Here is a 21,193-nt window from a genome sequence, read left to right as displayed (position 1 = left end):
AAACATTGCACAACTTCTAATGTCACCTTGAACACAACGTTTGTACATAAGTGCCCCAGTATTGGATAAATTAATCATTAAATAACTCAGGATCAATCCTGCCTTCTTTACAGATTCAGGGATTCTGGAATATTAGCTCCTTGTTATCTATAATATCTCTAAAATAGTCACACTCCTAAGTATTGTGCTGAGTTTTATCAAGTACATGGTTGCAAGAATACTGGATCATGGATGTTCACAATAGCTTTCTAGTTGCACAAATAAACTAATTTTCAGCATAATCAAGAGGTAACTTTATACAGAATTGGAATTTGTGGGTGTGAACTGCTAAAATATTCTAAGTCAGTCAGCTAAAAATCTATCTAGACAACAGAAGTCTTTCTTAGTTGAACATTAAAAAAGTAAACATCAATATAAGTTATTCACAAGAGTTAACATTTAATAAATATCTGATGTGCCAGGTTATAACAGACATCTATAGAGATGCTCAAGCTCCTGGGAAAATTTTGGGAAGCAGATGGCATTTCACATCTATTTGTTCCATGATAATTTGGAAAGGAATTAGTGGGCTCTGGTAACTATGGGTACACTAGCAATAGAGCTAGATATGCAACTTAAGGTTGGCTTATTTATTTTGCCTTAATAAAATTAAATTACTACCATCTTATTTTTCAGTAATTCTTATAAGTCCCTATGAAATTTGGCAAAACAATAACTTTTTGTTGAATATTTTATGAGGAAAAAGTGCTTCTATCTTAAAAGAGAATCATGCCTATAACATTATAAATTATCTTCTTAATTACCTAGACTGACATAAGGGAGGTATCATGTTACCTCTGAGAGACAAAACATTGATATTCCTTAGCAACCCTCTATAAGCCTTGTGTTGCCAAAACACTTCAGACACAATGCCTCTACCCACACAGCTTTCTTTCCCTTATTACTAACCCCAAGATGAAACCAGCCCAAACTGGCTATCGACAAGGGTGGGGAAAACTTGCTAGGTTCAGCATTGTCTCTTATGCTTAAGGTACTCTTCTCTATGGGCTGCCTGTGATGAGAGCTGGATGGTTACACACCAACACTAAATATGGAATGAAAAATGGGCTCCCTTCTAATGAGAGGCCCCACTCTTGCTACCGGCCACAGTTCTTCATGATAGGACAATGAGGGAAGTTGTAAGAAGCTGGACTAATTTCTCATTCAGAAAAATGGTGTCATGAGTTGGCTAAGAGTGTGAAGGTTGAACTCAAATTGCCTGGGTTCAAACCCTGGTTGAGCCACTTATTAGTTGTGAGAGCTCAGATTAATTAGTTAATTAGTTAGTTAAATTTACGTTTCCTCTCCTGAAATGAAAATTATCGCAATATCTTTGTTATTATGACAATTCAATGAAATAGTGCCTATAAAATACCAAAATGTTTGGCATAATACATTATAAATATTACTAGTATTTGCTCAATTACAACCTCTAGAGAGAATGGAGAACTGACTCACAGGTTCTCAGAGTTTTTGTTCCTAAAGACCAGCTTTGATCCAAAGAAGCGATACTGAAGACCACGCTAGTTGCCTAGCTAATGTTTTTTTTTCTTTTTCAAAATAGCTGCTTATGAAATTTACAAAGTGGGATACTGACCAAGTCATATATTCTTCTAACACACAAAGAAAAACATGACATAAAGTTGGAGAGCAACATGTTGTTTTTCTTCAACAAATGTACCTGAACTTATACATCAAAAAAGAGTTTTTATCTTCAAAGGAGTCGCATCAGGAAGCCATGCACTTATTTCAACAATGCTGCCAAGTATTTTTGGAACTCTTCCTTCTAAATTACCTTCTGAGCCTGCTTCAAATTCTTTTAGTTGTCTTCACTGGCAACAAATTTTTTATCCTTTGGGAGTTTTCAATTTTGAAAGCAGATTTAAAATCCACTCTTATAAAAGAGATGGAGGATAATGTAACCTCTGGTCAAAAAATAAGGAAATAAGGGCCTTTTCTCATAGCTTGTAAAAAGCCTCAAACAATTCCAGAGAGGGACTCTCTAAAACATTTCAGGCTTATGGAAGCATTATCAGAATTAGTTTGCTACTTTCTGTGATTAACAGATTATGTCTTATTTACTTAATTTTATTAAACAAATACAGAGTGCTATGTGTTAAACACCGTCCTAGGAAATTTGACATACATCTAATGCTCGTATCTTATGAGGTAGATTCTTTTATTATCCCCCTATTTCAGATGAGGTAATTGAGGCACAGAGGAGTTAAGGATTTTGTCCAAGGACACAAACCTAGTAAATGGCAGAGCCAGAAATCAAAACCAGGCTATATAGTACATATGCTCTATTTTCTAAAAAAGTACAACCCCTGGGCATTAACAGTTATGCTTCCTGGGTTTTTTGAGGTAAGGCAATTTAAACTTGGTGAAAGAAACTCTATCTCCCCATGAATTTTTTTAACCACAGCTAAAAGCCCTCTTACTGTTAACAAGCATTATCTGAACCCTTTTTTCTCTATCTTCACATAGCAAGTTATACAAGGAGGAAACACTCCCACTTTCTAGCTTCCTAGTTTTCGAATGGTCTGTAGGCTAGCTATCCTGTTTTCCTACATAAGCAGACCTTTTACCCAGCAGTTTCTTCAGCCCTGTGCCAGGAACAGTCTCTCTCCTCACAGGGTTTCCTCAGGCCTATTTCAAAACTCCCTCCTTAAAATTCACTTTTTCCATTGCATCACTCAGTAGCTCAATCTTGCTTGATTAATGGGGAAGATTTTTTTAAAAGGGAGGGGAGGAGAGTGGGGAAGGAAAGACATTAAAATATTTGCAAGTTCTCTCTGAAAAAGCACCTTCTATCATTTTCCATCAGCAAAATGCTTTGAATATCTCACTTTTGCCCCCCTTCGCTTTGAAATATGAGTTTCCAAAGCAGCTTTCTACCAATGCCAAGAGCATACCGTTGGACAGCCATTCGGTAATGACGACAACCCCAAGGAAGCATATTTAAGCAAATTGAAAAAATAGATTATGCTGGAACTTCTTTTATTTCAGGATAAAAGAAAAATACAGAAAGAAATCTCACAGAAGCGTCTGAAAATAGAGGAAGAAAAACTAAAGCACCAGCATTTGAAGGTAATTTATGATTTTAATTTCATTTCAATGATTTTGTATTCAAATATCCTAATGGCATTCAAAATCTCTATAGTAAAGATGCTTTAGGAAGGAAAAAATTCAGCATAGTTCTACTAACTCCCTAATAACGATAGGGGAGGGCCAAGAAGCTAGTAATATTTGCATAGGAGATTAATACCTTCTGGTAAACATGTAGAAAACACGCTTTTATTACTTTTATCCTTTATTACTGAATTTCCTCATTTTCTTGGGTAACCTTGAGAATTCAGCCTTGATAATTTGCCCCCGCCCCCCAACACAGTCTTGCTTAACATCCCTAGGGATGGATCCAGCTAGGAAGTCCCTTTTGAAATCAGTGAAAGGCCAACCTTCCCCCAGGGGGTGTGAAACAGACGCTGTCTGACCTGGTCAAGGATGCTTGTATTTAAAAGTTCAGTGCAATGAATCCAATATTGTTTGAGTATGTTTTGGGGGTTTTGTTTTCTTTTGCCTTGTTTTGACAAACCATGAGATCATCACCAGAAATAAACCTCCATTTTTAAAACCAGACTCTACAACTTCCATGGGTGTGGTCATTTTGTAATTAAAGCACATTGAGTTTCAACATTTTATTACGTAGCTCGCTCATAGGATGCAACCAAATGACAAACAGGAGCTCCTTGTGAACAGACTCAAGCAGGAAGCTACTTCTCATGGCGTCTATACATTTAAGCTAAACTTGCCAAATTCAGCTACATCCAGCTTTCTGAGGGATCAAGTAACCACCTCTGAAAAGAAACGTAATTTAAGATTCCAATTAGCCTCAGTTCTCTGGATTCTGTTTGCTTCTTTGCTCCTATATAAATTGGCATTTCCAATGTTTGATGGATAATTCTAAAGTATAGTTAGCCTGTTATTCTTGCAGTGTCTCACATTGAATTTACATGAGTGGTGGGTATAGCCAAGAAATGCAGTGTGTATAACCAGAAAAATCAATGAGATTAAAACAAATTTTACCAAGTTATTTTGGTGAAACTCAAACCAAAAGGCAATTCCACAATAATTTTTGAGCTAAGCCATTTCTAACTCCATAACCAGTGCTCGTTCTCTCTTTTAACCTCTCTCTCTCCTTCTCTCTCTCTCTCTCGCTCATACAAACACACACACACAATTTGAGTCTCAGTAAATTAACGACTGCTTCTGAGTAAATGGATAGCTCTCTCACATTCAGCAATTGCTATCCTTGTCCAGTGGGCAGCCGAACAACAGTAGAGCTCACAGTAGGAGAAAGGGTTAAATATCCCCTGAGTTCATTCTAGGAAGCAAGTTTGACATATGAAAACTCTGACTCACTGAAAAGTCCATTTCTGAGGTGGCACCTCCTTTCAATACTTGCCAAAACCAGTCCAAAAAGTCATCCATGAGGGGCGCCTGGGCGGCTCAGTCGTTAAGCCTCTGCCTTCGGCTCAGGTCATGATCCCAAGGTCCTGGGATCGAGCCCCCGCATAGGGGCTCCCTGCTCAGCGGGAAGCCTGCTTCTTCCTCTCCCACTCCCCCTGCTTGTGTTCCCTCTCTCGCTGTGTCTCTTTCTGTCAAATAAATAAATAAAATCTTTATTAAAAAAAAAAGTCATATATGATCTTCCCTATAGGTCTGCTTTCTGCAACCCAGGAGACTGTCTAATCCATCCAATCAGAACATTTATCATGCTTTGGATTGCCGAAGATGGTTGTGCAGATTGTGTACTGCACAAAGATACCCGAGAAAGGGGTGTTAAAACCCTGCCCACACTGGCTTGGAACTGTGCACTCTGGCATAGGGCTGCTTCTGTCTGAAGGATGATATTTATTTTTCTCTGCACAAAGGTGCTATCCATCTTCCCAAGCTGTGCACTGACCCAAAGGGATGGGGGTGAGGAACAGCACTTTTTCCTGATTTTCATATTAATGCCATACAGACTACCAGTGGCCCCAGAGGGCTGTAGCCCTTCTGCCTGCAACCTAGTGGGGAACTCAGGATTAAATAAATAATTAGGACAAGTTAAAAGATGATTTTTTTAATTTAAATAAGAATATAAAGAGTTCATAACTCTTTAATCTGTGGTCGTCAAAGCAGGTCTGTTAAAGGTGTGGGATTTAAGCTGAGTGTTAACTGATAGATAGGATTTATATAGGTGTGTATAGAGCTTTTTAGTCAAAAAACGTTTATTAATTACCTATTGTGTGTAAGGTACTATGCAGGACACTAAGAATACACAATAAAGTTTGACCTGCGTCCTTAAAAAGAGAACTGACCCAGAACCCTGAGACGACCCACACACCGTGATAAGCAGTGTATGGGAGGCACAAACTGCGAAGGCAACACAGAAGAAAGAGTGGCTGTTTGCGACGTGTTTTGCAGAAAATGGTTGGCTGTACCAAACAGCAAATAGGCACCATTACAAATGGGGTTCAGAGGGTGCCTGGGTGGCTCAGTTGGTTAAGCAACTGCCTTCGGCTCAGGTCGTGATCCTGGAGTCCCGGGATCGAGTCCCACATCGGGCTCCCTGCTCAGTGGGGAGTCTGCTTCTCCCTCTGATCCTCTTCCGTCTCGTGCTCTCTGGCTCTCATTCTCTCTCTCTCAAATAGGTGAATAAAATCTTTAAAAAAAAAAAAACAAAAAACAAATGGGGTTCAGAAATGTGCAGAAGTATTTTTTTAAAGATTATTTATTTGAGAGAGAGAGAGAGAGCAGAGTGGGAACGGCAGAGGGAGGGGGAGAGAAGAGAGAGTCTCAAGCAGACTCCCTGCTGAGCACCGAGCCCCACGCGGGGCTCAGTCTCATGACCGTGAGATCACTACCTGAGCAGAAACCAAGAGTCTGACACTTAACTGACTGCACCTCCCAGGCGTCCCAGAAGTATTTTTAAAATAGATTCTACAATATCCTCACCAAGTCAGGAAAGCCTTATCGGCCTCTACAGTTACCAGTCCTTCTTTTATTTTCTTCTTCATCCATCTGTCTCCATTCCACTGACTGTCCTCAGCACTTTCCTGATTGCAAACTATTTCGTTACACTTCAATGACACACTCTAAACAAGACAAACACAAACATTTACAAAGCACTCCTTTATCATTAGTACATACCTTGCGAAATTATAGTAGTAACTCTGATATTCGTTGGCTCTGGAACCTGGCAGTCACACCAATGACATGATAGAAAGGGAGTTTCCAGGGATATGAGGAGCATTCTAACTTTCAAACATTTCTGAGATTTGTACACTATGGGTCTCCTCACATAGTAACATGATCACAGTCTGCCACCAAGAAACACAAACTACACTCAGCTTAGAAAACTTTTCTTTTCTGGAAGTCCATTTGATTCATGGTATGAAAAACTAATTTATTCCTAAAGTCTACTGTAATTGCTATATAGAATGCAAAGTGCTTCAGGAAAACCTTTCCCTAAAAAAACTGCCCAAAGATCTATTACCGGCATGTTCCTTATATTTTCATTTGGTTAATATGGCTTTTGATTCTGAATGTGGTTGTTGTGAAATAGATTTTTCATCAACCTCATAGACGAAAGCACAAGTCTAAACTGTGACATAAAAACAAAATGACTGGGGAGTCTGTGTGGCTCAGATGGTTAAGCATCTGCCTTCAGCTCAGGTCATGATCCCAGGGTCCAGGGATCAAGCCCCATCCATGTTGGGCTCCCTGCTCAGCCGGGAGTCTGTTTCTCCCTCTTCTTCTGCCTGTCCTCACTGCTTCTGCTCTCTCTCTCTCTGTATCTCTCTGTCTCAATGAATAAATTAAAAAAAAAATTCTTAAAAAAAATAAATAAGAAAGGTGTTATCCCACATTTAAAAAAACAAAACAAAAAAACGAAATGACTATGTTTAAGTTGTTACAATATGTGATTGTACCATATCATTTTAATTGCACATCCAAATTATGTATTTTATATTCGGAGGCAAGGAGTTCATTCACAAATTCATTTTTTTTTGCCAGAGGTAAATGACAATTTGTGAGTTATGAGAAAAGTTTTAAGAAGCTAAAATTAAAATCATTCTTATTCCTAACCAGACTAAGAACCAAGACGATAGCCTCAAGCTCACATAATCACATCACAAGAATTATTCTCTGCTCTCTGTAACTTAACAACATAAGACTATCCCATCTAAATGCTTCTTACAGTGATCTGGATGTAAATGACTGAAACTGTCCTCGTAAGTGGTTTGTAAGGACTATAATTTACTTACAGGTGTCCTCTGTCTTCTTTACTGTGCATTAGCTTATCATCACATTCCATCAAATAAAAATAAATTTAAATTAAGGTAAATTCTTAAAATGATAGTATACTAAGATTTTCTTGGCATCTTTGATCTCAAAAGATAAATCTTGACCTTTATTAATAACATTTAACTGTGTCTGTGGGAGAACATTTTTACAAACGGCCAAAGAGCTATAATTAAGGGTTAAGATAACACTGAGGGAAAGAATCTCTGGCTACAAACTTCTCTTATGGGGTATGTTGTCGCCATGCAATTGCTTGAAACCCTGGAAGGGCCAACACAAGTATGATGATCTGGGACAAGGTTATTACTCGATCTAGTGGTTTTCAAACTGTGTTCTGTGCATCCACGGGGGCTTCCAGACACCCTCCCTGAGTCAGCTAGAGCAGCCCAGTTTATATCAGTCCTACAAAGTACAATTCCATGCAATATATATTCATAATCAATGTAATGTTTCTTACTGGTTTGAAAACCATTGCCTTACTTAATATAACCATCATTTGGTAATTACCTAGCACAATCAACCTTATTTAAATTTTGTTTAAAATTCAAAGGTATTTATATTCCAGTAGTATTGATCCTAGCATCCTTTTAAAAAAGACAGAAGTTCTATTAACTTGCTCTCATTTTAATTATGGCATCAGAGAAAGAAGTTTCAGAAAATACAAAGCTCCCATTCTTCTCTCCTCACCATTTTAGACACAGCGAATCTCCCAAAATAATTTTTGAATAAATAGTTTGCACAGGTAGATTAGATATATAGAGAGAACAGTTTTCTCCAGGAAGAAAAGGAGAAACTCTAACTCTTTGGAAATAATATCTAACAGTTCCTATGTAAGACATGGATGGGATGTTAGCTAAGTTCCCTCCAAATTTTACACATCTCTCATTTGCTTTAGGTCTTCTAAGGCTCAAAGTCCAGGATTGTAATTCTTTCATGCAAATTCAATGTTTTCTTCCATGTGATAGAGCACAAATATTTTTTGTTTTGTTAAAGTTGACAAAAATTCAGCTCACCAATATTTAGACAGATCAGTAAATTTTGTGCATCATATTATCAGAACAAGTAATTTGTGCTAAACTTAAGTATCTGGAACCGGGGAGGTTCTCAGAAGAAAGAAGGGTATTGGGTCGGCAAAGTCATAAATGCTGACCATGCCACTTAAGACTAACATTGAATTGGTTTAGGATACAATAGCAACCTCCTGTTTTGGCCACCATTTCAAATAATCCCTCCAAAATTTTTATTGGAGTGTTCGCTGTACAATGTCATTGAGATGAATTTAAAAAATGGTTTCAAGGAGGCTTTTACTCCTAAGACACAAGATGTACAACCATTAACCAAGTAAATAATAGTGAGGTATCACAGATAAGGTTCCCCTATGACTGCTAGACATACACAGAGATTGCCGCGGGATTCTGAAGGAAGAGAGTTCTCTGAGGGCAAGGATGGGGCTGTGGAGGGTTTGAGGGCAGGATGGAGATTTTCACAGAGAAGGAGGGACCTGAACTAGAACTTAAAGGACAAACGGGATTTAGACACATCAAACTGGCTTTGGAAGGAGGTCACAAAGGGTGCAATGAAGGAAGATACCAGATTTATTCAGGCAAGGCAGTGAGAAAAAATAATTTCTCTTTACTCTGTCCACTATTAAAATTCATAAGATTTCGAAGCAGCCAGAGATTTTGGAAATTATTGACTGATTTAAGAACATCTTTATGTTTCCTGATATCAGAAAAAGGCCTTAAGGGAGAAATGGCTTCTAGAGGGAGTCAGCAGTGGAAAAGAACAGGAAGAGATGAAGAAGCAAAATCAACAAGACCAGCACCAGACCCAGGTTCTAGAACAAAGTATCCTCAGGTACGGCCCTCACTGAGATACTCTACAACTTCTTTTATTTTGACTTTGCCCCATGTTGCATGTGTAAGAGCCATTCTTATGTTTAGGTTTTAATAAAAAGCAAGGCAATACCAGAAGGCAATAGAAATTTCACTATAAATGTCCCCTACACATAGCAACACAAGATTTATTTTTTAAATAAATAAATATTAAATATTTTTAAATACTTAACCCAAAGCTCTCCAAGCCTATTTCCTCATCTATAAAACAGTAGTAACAATATCTGTCTCCTACAGTTGTTGTGCAAATAAACAATATATGTATTTTGTATATTGTAGCTAAGCTACTGACACCTACCTGGCACATAACAGGTGATCAAAAACTAGTCCTTCTTCACAGCCCCAACCTCCACTCTCACCTTAGAACAGGGGACAACTCTATGGGTGTGTTTACACTGTCTCTCTGTCACCCCTCCCAGGCTCTCCTCAGTCACCACCATATTTTGGAAGAGAAGACACTGTAGGAATCCTTCACTAGCATCTTCTCTCTTCTACTTCCCTAATTATTTGGTCACAGGCATTGACCTCACTTCTCGATGTCCTTCCCTGCCCATCATACACAGTCAGTCCTGAGTCAGCAACTTGTAACATAACAAGGGAAGTTTTAAAATTGCCTTGGCTTAAAATGAGGCGATGGACATGAAAAAAAAAAAAAAAACTGAAAAGCTGGAATAGGAGATGGGGTTATTAGTATCATCACAAAATATAGAGAGCATGGAAGAAAGATGTGGGAAATGTCAGAATCATTTTCTAACCTATGTGTGGAAAAAAGATGGGATTTCTTGTGGTATAATAATGACAATAATTTAAAGCCTGTGGATCTTTGAAACATAGGTAGCTTTCAAAATCTCACTGAGAATTTGTTCTCTTTAGTGAGAACTGTAGGAAACACCTAGAAGGTGAAAATATCCCGTAGCTGTACGACTACATTCTGTCCATTCTCACCACACTCTGGACAGATTGCATTAGGCGTCAAATTGACAACATGAAGAAAAGCTTCCTTTTTAAACTGATTCTCATTTTATTTGCCTAATTTCATACACTTGTATATTTAAAAGCTAAAATCATTGACTACTCCTTCTTACTGACATGTTTTTTAAATTAACAATTTGTAAAAAGTTATATTGTAATCATTGAAATGTTTACATTTATGAACCCCTCAGTTGCTTGCTCAAAGATGTGAAGTGCCTCTGAATGGTAGATAACAAATACTTAAAAATAACTCAATAAATCAACTCTACAGTTCGGAAAACTTGATCCTTTATAAGGCGTCCCTTAGCAAGAGCTTCTTACCAAAGTCTGACTTAGCTGATGATTACCTTCTCATCAACACAGAACTCTTATCTCCGAAGGAGTTCTGAATTTAACCCCTGCATACCCCGCGCTCTGCGGACACCTCCATGCTTCCCTTCAAAGCCCCCTAGTTAAGAGTCTTTGCCCTTACTGAACACCTACAACTTTCTCTGCACTTGACGATCAGTGAAGTGGCTACATAAACCCAAACTCCATTAACAACTTTGGGCAACATTGTAAGCAATCCCAGAGAATTTACGAGGGTTCTACTGATTGCTTTCAGACCTTGCCTGAATGCTCTGAGAAGCACATTAGCTTCTAGTAGTATTGACTGTGGCTTGCCTAGAGTTCCTATATGACCAAAAAAAAAAAAAAGGAGGAGGAGCAGGAAGAAGTAGAGAAACCATATTTACCAGCCATATTACTCTCCAGGTACTTTACATATATCATCCCATTTAATCTTCATAACCCTATGACACGATGTCATCATCATCATCACTCTTTGCACAGAGGTTGAAGAATTTGCACAAGTAGGAAGTGGTGAATCAGAAACTAACTCATTTGACTACCCGATGCTGCCTATAAAGTGACAGCACACAGCATTCCAGACCCCACACTGTGGTCTGACGAGCTGTTATCTCTTATAGGAAGTCTTTAAAGCATGTTCTTGTCCCTTGGTTCTCCTTTCTCCAAACAGCTCCTACCACACTCTGGATCTTCTTCGGTGTCTCTCTAACATCTGTATTAAATTACCACTTCTGTGTCTATACATTACCCAATTTCTGGCATCTTATTATGACTTTACTTTTTTTTATTTTTTGTTTTAATTGAAATATAGTTGTCATATATTATTATATTAGTTTCAAGTGTACAGCATCGTGATTCAAGAACTCCATACGTTATATGAAGCTCACTAGGTTAAGGGCAGTCACCATCGGTCACCATACAATGTTATTACGATATTATTGACTGGATTCCCTGCGCGGGCTTTTCATTCCTGTGACTTCGCTAACAACTTTGTTTTAGATCTTCAGGATGTCATTAACCATCAGGGCTCCTTTATTATCACCAAATGATGTTAACCCCCAGATACAAATAATAATAACAGGAATGGTTCATTTTTAAATGACCTTGTGCAATTTGCGAAGCCCTTGAACCTACATTATGCCATTTAATTCTCACAGCAATCTGAGAAAGAAAGCCCTGACACCTCCATGGTAGAGATGACGAAACAGGGCTCGGAGAGATCAGGGGCTTAATGAAGGTCGCAGAGTCATTAAAGGGTAATCTTGGGCCTCAGAGCAAGTCAGGTTTGGTGCTCTGCCGCTGTAAAACTAATGGAGTGCTGTGGGTGTAAATGTTCTGGAAATGGTAAAACCCCTAACACCTCAAAGCAAATTGCTTTGCTTAAAAAACCAAAAAGCCGTGTTTGCAGAGTTAGTAAAGAATTTGCATTGCTGTGACCCATGAAGTCATGTTTATTTCGTTAAAAATGGGCAGGGAACAGAATGTTCCGAAGCAACATAGGGAGACACAAAGTATCTGTGCCTTGTCTGCTTTCGGCAGCCTACAGCCTCCGCTGCTGCCCAGCATTAGAGAAATCATGCTGCCAAAGCAGCTTTACCTGATAACTGAACATTTTCTTCTCAGAGGTTTCTAAAGCTGCTAAACAATCAAGTGGGTGTTTTTAAAGTCAATCTTTCTCCAAAACAACTGCCCGCAGAGCCTCAGGAGCTTTTCTTACCAGCTAAGTAAAGTACATTTTCCTGTTAGCTCCAAGAAGCAACCCAGTCAACGGACGGAGTTGAACCGGGCAGAGCCATGCTCCTTCCCCAAGCAGGGAAGGCATCCCAAAGCCTGAATGTGGTTTATCACTCGATTTAGGTGACTGCTCAAGGGTGACATTTGCCATCTGCCAGGCCTCTCAGTTAGAGGATAAGATTTTAATGGGAACATCAAAATAGAAACTTTGCTATTACCTCAGAGTCTGTAGCAGGGCCAGGCTGCCCCTGGAGTTTTCATTCCCACTACTACTCCCACGGTCTTGTGAGATGAAGTGAAAGCGTGGCCTTTGGCCTTCAAATCCCTGTTCTACTGACCATAGTACATAGAAGCCTGGAAATGTTCTTTCATCTCTTTGGGCCTCAGTTTCCTTGTCAGTAATAGTGGGACAATTAGAGCGACTTCACAAGACTTTATGAGTGAAGCAGCTTTCAAAGTGCCTGACACATGGTAGGTGTTCAAAAAATATTAGATCCTATTCCTTATTAAGAGTCAAAAATAATTAAGAGAAAGATGGGGTAGTTTATCTTTTGGCCAAGATCTCTCATTTCTTTATGTCAGTACAAAGAATCTTTTTTTTTTTTTTTTAGTAAACTGAGATTATCACCCAACGAGGATTCCTTCCATTCAGATACAATTGATGGGTTTTCTTTATGGCTTGAAGACTGAAATGCTAACAACAGCAGTAATTTTTACAGAGTATGTGTTATAGACAAGGCACTGTGTTAAGCACTTCATATAGATTACTTCATTGAATTCTCACAACCACCTTATGAGATAGATAACATTTAATAGGTGAGAAAGATGACATTTGTAGATGCTAACTTGTCCTGGCTCATATAACTAAAAAATTAAGACTCAGGATTTAAAACCTAATTAAGAGTCTTAATTACAAAAGTAAATTATGCCTCAGATCCTGCAGACAACTTTTACAGAAGTTAAATCCTGTAAATGTTAGCCTTTTACAGCACGTTTTTATTTCTAATCCATGCTATGATTTCACTCTCTTGCATGCATCATTGTATAGAGACATTCAGATGACTCTCTGCCATACTGAACACACTCAGAGGTCCCCTGACTCACACCTAACCTTTAAGTAAAGCATGTCTGCTTATCCCTCCTCTCATCTTTTCTTTCAGAGAAGCAACATTTCAGAAAATAAGTAGGTTTCCATGGTTTTTGTCTCAGAGACACATTCTTAGCTTTGGAACAACATTAGTGAGTATTTTGCCTGGTGCCCTGATTAATGCCTTTGCTTAAATAGAGTGTCAATTTGCCTCCCAAATGAGCCCTGTTCTTCCTGTGACCAGTGAACCAGTTACTTCCTGATCCAGCACTGACTTTTTGGTGCCGACAGCATGTGCACACATTCATAGGCTGGCTTAGAAATCCTCTTCAGTCGCATCTCTTGCTTCCCTCCGTCCAATAGCCTACACCCAAAATAAGCCCGCCACCCCCACCCCAAGCACCCTCAGAAGTATCCAAAGGAGCTATGTCGTTCACATTCTAGATTCTTCTTTCCTATGCGGCTGCCCAGCTGTTCTCCGTGACTCCCTCTGCCAAAATGCCTTGCATCGAGCTGCCCTCCAGACACTTGCTACTTTTTGAACTGTGTCCAAAGACCTCTGACTTTAATTGGAGCATACAGAGTGCTGCCAGAAATGTCATAAGCATAAAAATGCAAAAGGTTAACTGTCAAAGAGAATGAGGCAAACGCACTGCCTTCCCTTTGAGAAGGATTATCTACTTATGATTAAATGTTCTCTAGTAAGGATTTTTTTTTCATATTCCAAAGTACCCTTCTGACCCTCTGCCTTCCTCTAATGAGCTTTCATTTGTCTCCAAATGGTTAGAAACTGCCTGCCCATATGGTACTAAGAGGAAGCTGCATGAAGGAGTAGATTTCTGTGTGATTTAATGCCGTGAGAAAATCTGAGGAACGGGCCGCTACTGCGGTTTCCACCACCCCACATAAGTTAAGGGAAATTCCTCCACAAATGGAGATGCAGTTATTAGGAAATACATTCTGCTCAATATCATATGAAGCAATAATCTACTCAGTTAACTCAAAAAAGAGCAGGCAAGATTCAATTGCAAAAAGGAACCCAGAGGATTGATGTAGAAGTATAAAGGTTAAACGATTTTTTTTTCCTGGTTATGGGTTTATCAAAGTTCAGCTCATTATGATTTCTATCCAAATTTAACCCCTACCTGATGCTCAGATCTACCTGTGAAGGTCAACTGTACCTTAATGAAATTAATGCCTCATCCAATACAGCGAGGAAGGCTGCATAAAAAAATAATCACATTCTAAATGTTTCTGCCTTCCTGCTCTGACCCAGCCAGCCATAGCTAACATCACATAGTGGGAGAAAGAGATGCAAGCTGCTCTTCTGTGATAATGCGAGAGAGAAGAGAAAGGGGAAAAAGGCAAAAAAAAAAAAAAGAGAGAGAGAGAGAGAAAACCCACCATTTGTTTCTTCTTCTTAAATTTGCTGTTGCCTAGAAACACTTAAGAAATTATTCTGAAGCAATTACATGAGTCAAAATCATTCCAAGCATGTTTTTCACTCTCCATATTTGACTAATTGGTTTATCAGATTTGCAAGAGTTCATCTGTTGTTGTTTTTAATTTCCCAGATATTCTAATTATTTTTAATTTAAGAGATTTTTTTAACTTCACAAAAAGAGCAAAATAAATCAAATTTCCAGCAAAAAAAAGGAAGAAATCTATCCCCCAACCCCCACTAGAGAAAGCCTAGTACAATGCCTAGCACATAGTAGGAAAAACCATGACTACATAGCTTAATGAATGAGTGGAAAAATATGGATGATCAATGGATGGATGGATGGTTGGTTGAATGGATGGTTGGCTGAATGGATGGCCAGATTTGAAAATACCACCTATTAAAGGGACCAGCTAAAGACTACACGATGACTTGAACATTAAGAAACTAAAAAGGAAAGCCTTGAAATTCTTTAAAAAAAATAAAAAAGAATAAGTACCCAGCTATCTTGAGTCAAGGGCAAAGTTATATGACAGTGGTACCCCTGGTTCTTGAGGCCACTGTTGATGGCTCACCATCACTTTACTTTCTCACCTTTCCCCTCTTACATATGCTTTTTTATTTCCTTATCCCCTACCTCCCAGCCTTCTCTGTTGTTCACACCTGCTAATCTCATCCATAGGGTAGTAGAAATAAGGGTTAAATTTACACAGAATAAACACTCCCCCACCATGGTAGGCCAAAACGTAGATTAGAATACCACCACTCCAATGCAATTCAATAATAACAGCTACCCTTTATGGAGCACATATTATGTACTAAGCATTATTCTGAGAATGACAGTTCTCTGGGGGAAATCTGATTGGCGTTATTTCACAAATAAGGACACTAAAACACAGAAACCTGTAAACCTAATAACGGTCAAGCCATGAGTCACACATAGATCTTTCTGACTCCAGACCCATTCCACCATGACTCACTCTGCTTGTTCTTGATTCAGGTCAATAAACATTTATAGAGAACCCCCCACATCAAACTCATCTTCATCTTCTAGAAGAGATTGAGAATCATAAGTGCTTCAAAAGCAAATATTTATGTTTACCTCTCTTTAGATCTTTTAACTTTTCAAAGTGACTTTACACTAATCATTTCATTCAAAACAACGTTCAGTGACTCGAAACACAAATTTAAAACCATTAGCATGAATGTCATAAATCTTTGGCTGTGTTGATACGGGTAAAGAAGGAAGAAAGGAGTAAATGAACAAAGGAGAAAGTGGGAGGGGAGTTAGTTTCAGGGGCCCATCCTCCAGGTCATTGTCATAAAGAATGTTCAAAGGCAGAGACTCTTTGGTATAATGTGCTACCAAAGAGCCGAGGCTTCCGCATTGCCCAAGATTGTCCCCCACCCCAGCCCCAACCCCTTGGCTAAATTTATCAGCTCAGAAAGTTTCCACACCACACCCCTTGGAAAGCCTCTTTTGTCTGCCACAAGGCAAGAGTCACTTAGTCCGTTTAGACCACCCCAGGCTAACTGATCCTTGTTGGTTAGTCTATGTTATATTAAGGTTGGAATTTATACTTATTGGCCTTCAAATAATAGAGTCCTGTTCTTGGTATCAAATATGAACAATTAATACGAGAAGCAAAGCAAAAATGAAGTGGAAAGAGAGTTGAAAACACAGTGGCTGCTCTATAATACCATGAGAGGCAAATGCTCAGCGTTGCAAGGCACAAAGCCAGTCATTATTTCTGAGTAGAGAGTCAGTGGCTGTCTACATCATTACATATGCTTTGCCATTTCATAATATGGTTACAAGTAGTTTATTCACTAAAAATATTTTTCCCCTACAACTTTTTTTTTTTTTTTTTTAAGGAAAAAGCTTCCCTGGGGCACCGGGGTGGCTCAGTCGTTAAGCGTCTGCCTCCGGCTCAGGTCATGGTCCCAGGGTCCTGGGATCGAGCCCCGCATCGGGGTCCCTGCTCAGAGGGAAGCCTGCTTCTCCCTCTCCCACTCCCCCTGCTTTTGCTCCCTCTCTCACTGTGTCTCTGTCAAATAAATAAGTAAAATCTTTAAAAAAAAAAAGAAAGAAAGAAAAAAGCTTCCCCAAATCATGGATAAGCACCTTTGCAGCTAACTTGCCCTGTCCTGGCAATAGCAGTGTTTGAGGTCACCTGGGAAACTCATTACACCTATGTAGAGGTCAATTTGAATTACTATTTTTAAATTATTAGCTCTTATTAAGTGTTTGGCATGTACGACAAGGCTCTCTACAGGCTCTAATTAAAAGCCACACACCCGGTTTCTGTCCTACCAGAACATTCAAAAAGCCCATAACTAACCGATCTGCCATACCTCACCAACCTCCAGAGCATGCATTAATTTGCATTCATTTGAAAGTTATGTTTGTAATCTGCGCATGAAAGTGGCTGATTCTCTGAAAACCAGTTTGGTTTCTTATTTTTCATGGCAAATAAAACCCTTAATTTACAAAATATGATTCTGATTAAGAGGGTTTGCTTTTCTACTAAATTATTATCTTCTAACTTTACCTGCCTACATGGCAGTTTCAAATCAGTATCATCTGCCCATGAGATAATTATTAATATTTACCGAGTTATATTAGGAGATGAGATTCACCCATGCAAAAGCTGCTCACATGTAACTATAAATTATTCAGCTTTTCTAAACATCTGCTCTACTCCCAATTATCAGAGCAGACTGACACTTGTTTCAATGTCACTGCTGGGCTAGCTCTCCGCCTCTTGTTATCTTGAAGCTTCTGTGTTGTACTGCTCCTCCTGTTCTTAAATGCTCAGGATTAGAGGCAATAGATCTGGCTCAGGGCAAACTGAGTATTTGTCGTATGCCAAATGCCCTTTAATTCTCTGGCATGCTTACCCATAGCATGTGATTGTTTGCACTGGTGGGTTAGATCTTCCTTATTATACACATGCCCTTTGGCAAAGGCTGTTTATCAGGCAATTCTTGTGCTATGCCTGTGCATACAAGTATTCTTCATCTTTTTTGATACACTTTTATTTCAGCCTGGTGAATAAAATGTGCCTGACATGCAGTAAGTGCTTTTAAACAGTGTGTCAATGTTTGATGAAATTTACCAGACCCCTAGTTTTTTAAAAAGAACACAAAAAAGCCCACCTTCTACTAGACTGCATGTTCTCAATTTTATGAGAAAATGTAGTTTGGTAATACCATGAAGTAAACTGTCTATAAAGGTAAAATATCTTTAACCCCTGATCCATTAGTAATCACTTATTTGCCCATTACATATGACCAACACACTGCAGTCAATATTACCTGATTAAAGTCATCAACTACATATACTCAATAGTATCTGTTGTGATTCCAAAGCTATTCGTTTAACCAAACTATGGTTAAAAAATAAATAAAAAGATCTTTCCTTTTTCATTGTAAACCTTAGCCATTCAATAATAACTAGCTATGGTAAATATAAACCATGTCAGTTTTGATAAATGATCTAGAAACATGTAAAGTCCTTAACCACTAGGCACAAAGCTGATTTCTTTTTCTATTTTTACTGGCTAACTACTGGAAATGCAAGATACTAATGAGTAATTTTGCAAATCAAAGAAAAAATACGGAAAAATCTCATACAATTGATGACTCAAAGATTCATCCCCATAAGGCGATGCAATAGTTAGCATACTGGTTTTGATGTTTTAAAAGATTCCATAAAGCACATTTCTCTCACACCCGTAACAATCCTAGCTGGCAGACATTCAAGGGAAGAGGAGAAGCAATGTCCCATGAGATGATCAATGACAGAGAGACCCTGTTTCTTTCTGTCCCGTTGCTTTGCTTTGGCCATGGTTGGATGGCCAAAGACAGCTCGCCACTACCACATCCACATTCCAGTGTAGGAAGGGGAGTATAAATGGAGGGCAAACAATTCTGTTTTAAAGATATGACCGGAAAATTGCAGAGGTCACTTCTGCTAATATCCTATTAGCCAGAATTTAGTCACATGGCACCATTTAAATGCAAAAGAGATGGGAAATGGCAGGGTAGCTGGGGAGAGATATAAAACTCAAGGAGTTCTATTACTAAAAAGAACAGGAGAAATGGATTGGGGTGAGGGGGGATTAGCAGGTTGTCAAAACAGACTAGCATATTATCTCATTTATAAAATAGATAACATTTGTTAAATAGACACCATGCCCATAAATATTACGAAAATTCTAATAATGCTGGAGTGCTATTCTGGTTTTCTGTCTAGAACTGTATTTTTAAAGACAGGTGTGTCCCTGAAGCTATACTAACACCCACACTTGCTCCAAAATCATTGATATTAAAGTTGAAGATCAAATCCCCAAATGGACGTGGTATGTTTTCTTTTTTATTGGAGTTGTCATAGATAGTCCTCCTCTCCCTAGCAGAGTAGGAAGAGAAAGGACTAACTACTACATTATCCACTAATTCCTCCATGTCACACCCTGTGCTAGAAGCTTACAAACATGACTTCATTTACCTCCTCAAGACAACCTTTTGTGAATACTATTATTATTCACCAAATGAGAAAACTGAAGCTCGGTTGGGCTAATAAGTAAGTAAGCCAAGTGTGTTAGCTTTGGTTAACTTTGGGCTCACTTTCTTGTTTCCATGGGTAGAACTGAAAACAAAAAAGTAGCCCTGCCCACAAAAAAATCACAAAATGTAGGTAAGCCACCAGCCACCTCCTGTTCTCCCAAGATTCAGTGGGAAAGAAAGGAAAGAGAATCTGCAGCCCAAGAGAATAGTCAAAGATTACAACTGCTCACCACTTGGGGCCGAATTCAACACCTGCTGGAAGCAAACACATTCTGAGAGCCTGTGAGTCCGAAAAGAAACCAGATCCTTCTTTGTCTTGCTTGGGGTGGGGCTGGTGAGGTGGTCCTAGCACTTCTACCAACTGGTTTCAGAGGTAAACCAGAGGTGGCACAGCCTGGATCAAGTCCTGCTGGTTCAGGCCTTCCCAGAGAAATGATCATTGGGCCCTTTTTGGGTGAAGTCCTGGCTTTTAATAAGAGAGCATGGGCTCCCAAGAGGCAAACAGGTCATCCGTCCTTTCAAAGTATGCAGCTAAAGCCAGTCATAAACTTAATTTCAAACATGGCATCAGTGATTACCTCCAAACTACAGTTTTATAATCAAATTACATCAGTCAGCTTTTATTTAAGACCTAAAACTTCTATTACTTTGAAGAACAGTTTTGTGCCCGAACAAAGAGAGGCTCTCTATAAAGTGGCTAAAGCTCAGAGAAACCCCAGACTCTGAAAGAGACTGTTCTAAGAACTTTCTACCAAAATCCAAACTCAGGCAGCCAAGAAAAGAAAAGAAGAGAAAGAAAGAAAGAAAGAGAAAGAAGACGAAAGAAAGAAAGAGAAAGAAAGAAAGAAAGAAAGAAAGAAAGAAAGAAAGAAAGAGAAAAGAGAGAGAGAAAGAAAGAAAGAGAGAGAGAAAGAAAAGAAAGAAAGAAGAGAGAGAGAAAGAAAAGAAAGAAGAGAGAGAGAGAGAGAAAGAAAGAAAGAAAGAAAGAAAGAAAGAAAGAAAGAAAGAAAGAAAAAGAAAAAGAAAGAAAAAGAAAAAAGAAAAGAAAAGAAAAGAAAGAAAAAAAAGAAAGAAAAGAAAAGAAAAGAAAAAGAAAGAAAGGAAGAAAGGAAGGTTTAACTTTAATCCTGGTCAGACTGTCCACTAAGCAGAAAAATTAGTATAACACAGTAACTCTAGTGACGGCCAGGACAGAAATATAACCTTTATATGTAATGAGTCAGCACTTTTACATGTGAGTGGACCCCAGCTATGATGTCAGTCTTCTCTCTCTCTCTATTATGATAGGAAGTAAGAAAACCTTTTACACTGCTCTGCAAAATGAATGTTGTATCTAAGTTCACAAGAATCCACTTTTTAAAGTTTTGTTCCCACAGTGGTTAATTAGAAAGTGATTAAAAGCTCAGGCTCTGTTGGCAGAGATTTGATTGAAAATTCTGTCCTGCCACAAGCTACCTGTAAGCCTCCAGACCCGTTGCCTGTCTAAGCCCCCTGCTTGCTCATCTGTCAAAGGGAACTAACAGTGGTACTCAAGGGGGTTGTTGGCAGGACTAATTAGGTCAATGCCTGATATGGTGTAGATACTCAATACATTTTAAAGGTTGTTATAATTGCTAGCAAATAAAATGATGGAAGGTAGGATGTAACTCTCCTGAGTTCCAGCCTTTTTTGGCCCCAATGGCAAACTTCATTAGGTTGTTAGTCCTTGTTAGCTCCACCAAAAACTGAAAGAGATAAATGGACACTTAGCAGCAGAAA

The 21,193-nt window shown here is 38.8% G+C and overlaps 1 protein-coding gene across 1 annotated transcript in view; it reads left to right on the top strand.

Moving 5' to 3' along the window:
• Window positions 1-21,193, top strand: part of PALMD (palmdelphin) — a 50,183-nt gene that overhangs the window by 13,091 nt on the left and 15,899 nt on the right. Inside the window, exons 3-4 of the mRNA XM_088022837.1 lie at window positions 3,049-3,129; window positions 9,122-9,246. Coding sequence (XP_087878963.1) covers window positions 3,049-3,129; window positions 9,122-9,246 — 206 coding nt within the window. The remainder of the gene's footprint in view (window positions 1-3,048; window positions 3,130-9,121; window positions 9,247-21,193) is intronic.

The sequence above is a fragment of the Eumetopias jubatus genome, unplaced genomic scaffold (assembly GCF_037043125.1).
Source record: "Eumetopias jubatus isolate StellerSeaLion01/CBP00866 unplaced genomic scaffold, mEumJub1_p1.0 scaffold_4, whole genome shotgun sequence".
NCBI classification, from domain to species: domain Eukaryota; kingdom Metazoa; phylum Chordata; class Mammalia; order Carnivora; family Otariidae; genus Eumetopias; species Eumetopias jubatus.
The sequence above is the reverse complement of the archived record's forward strand: the minus strand, read 5'-3'. Positions and strand labels throughout refer to the sequence as shown.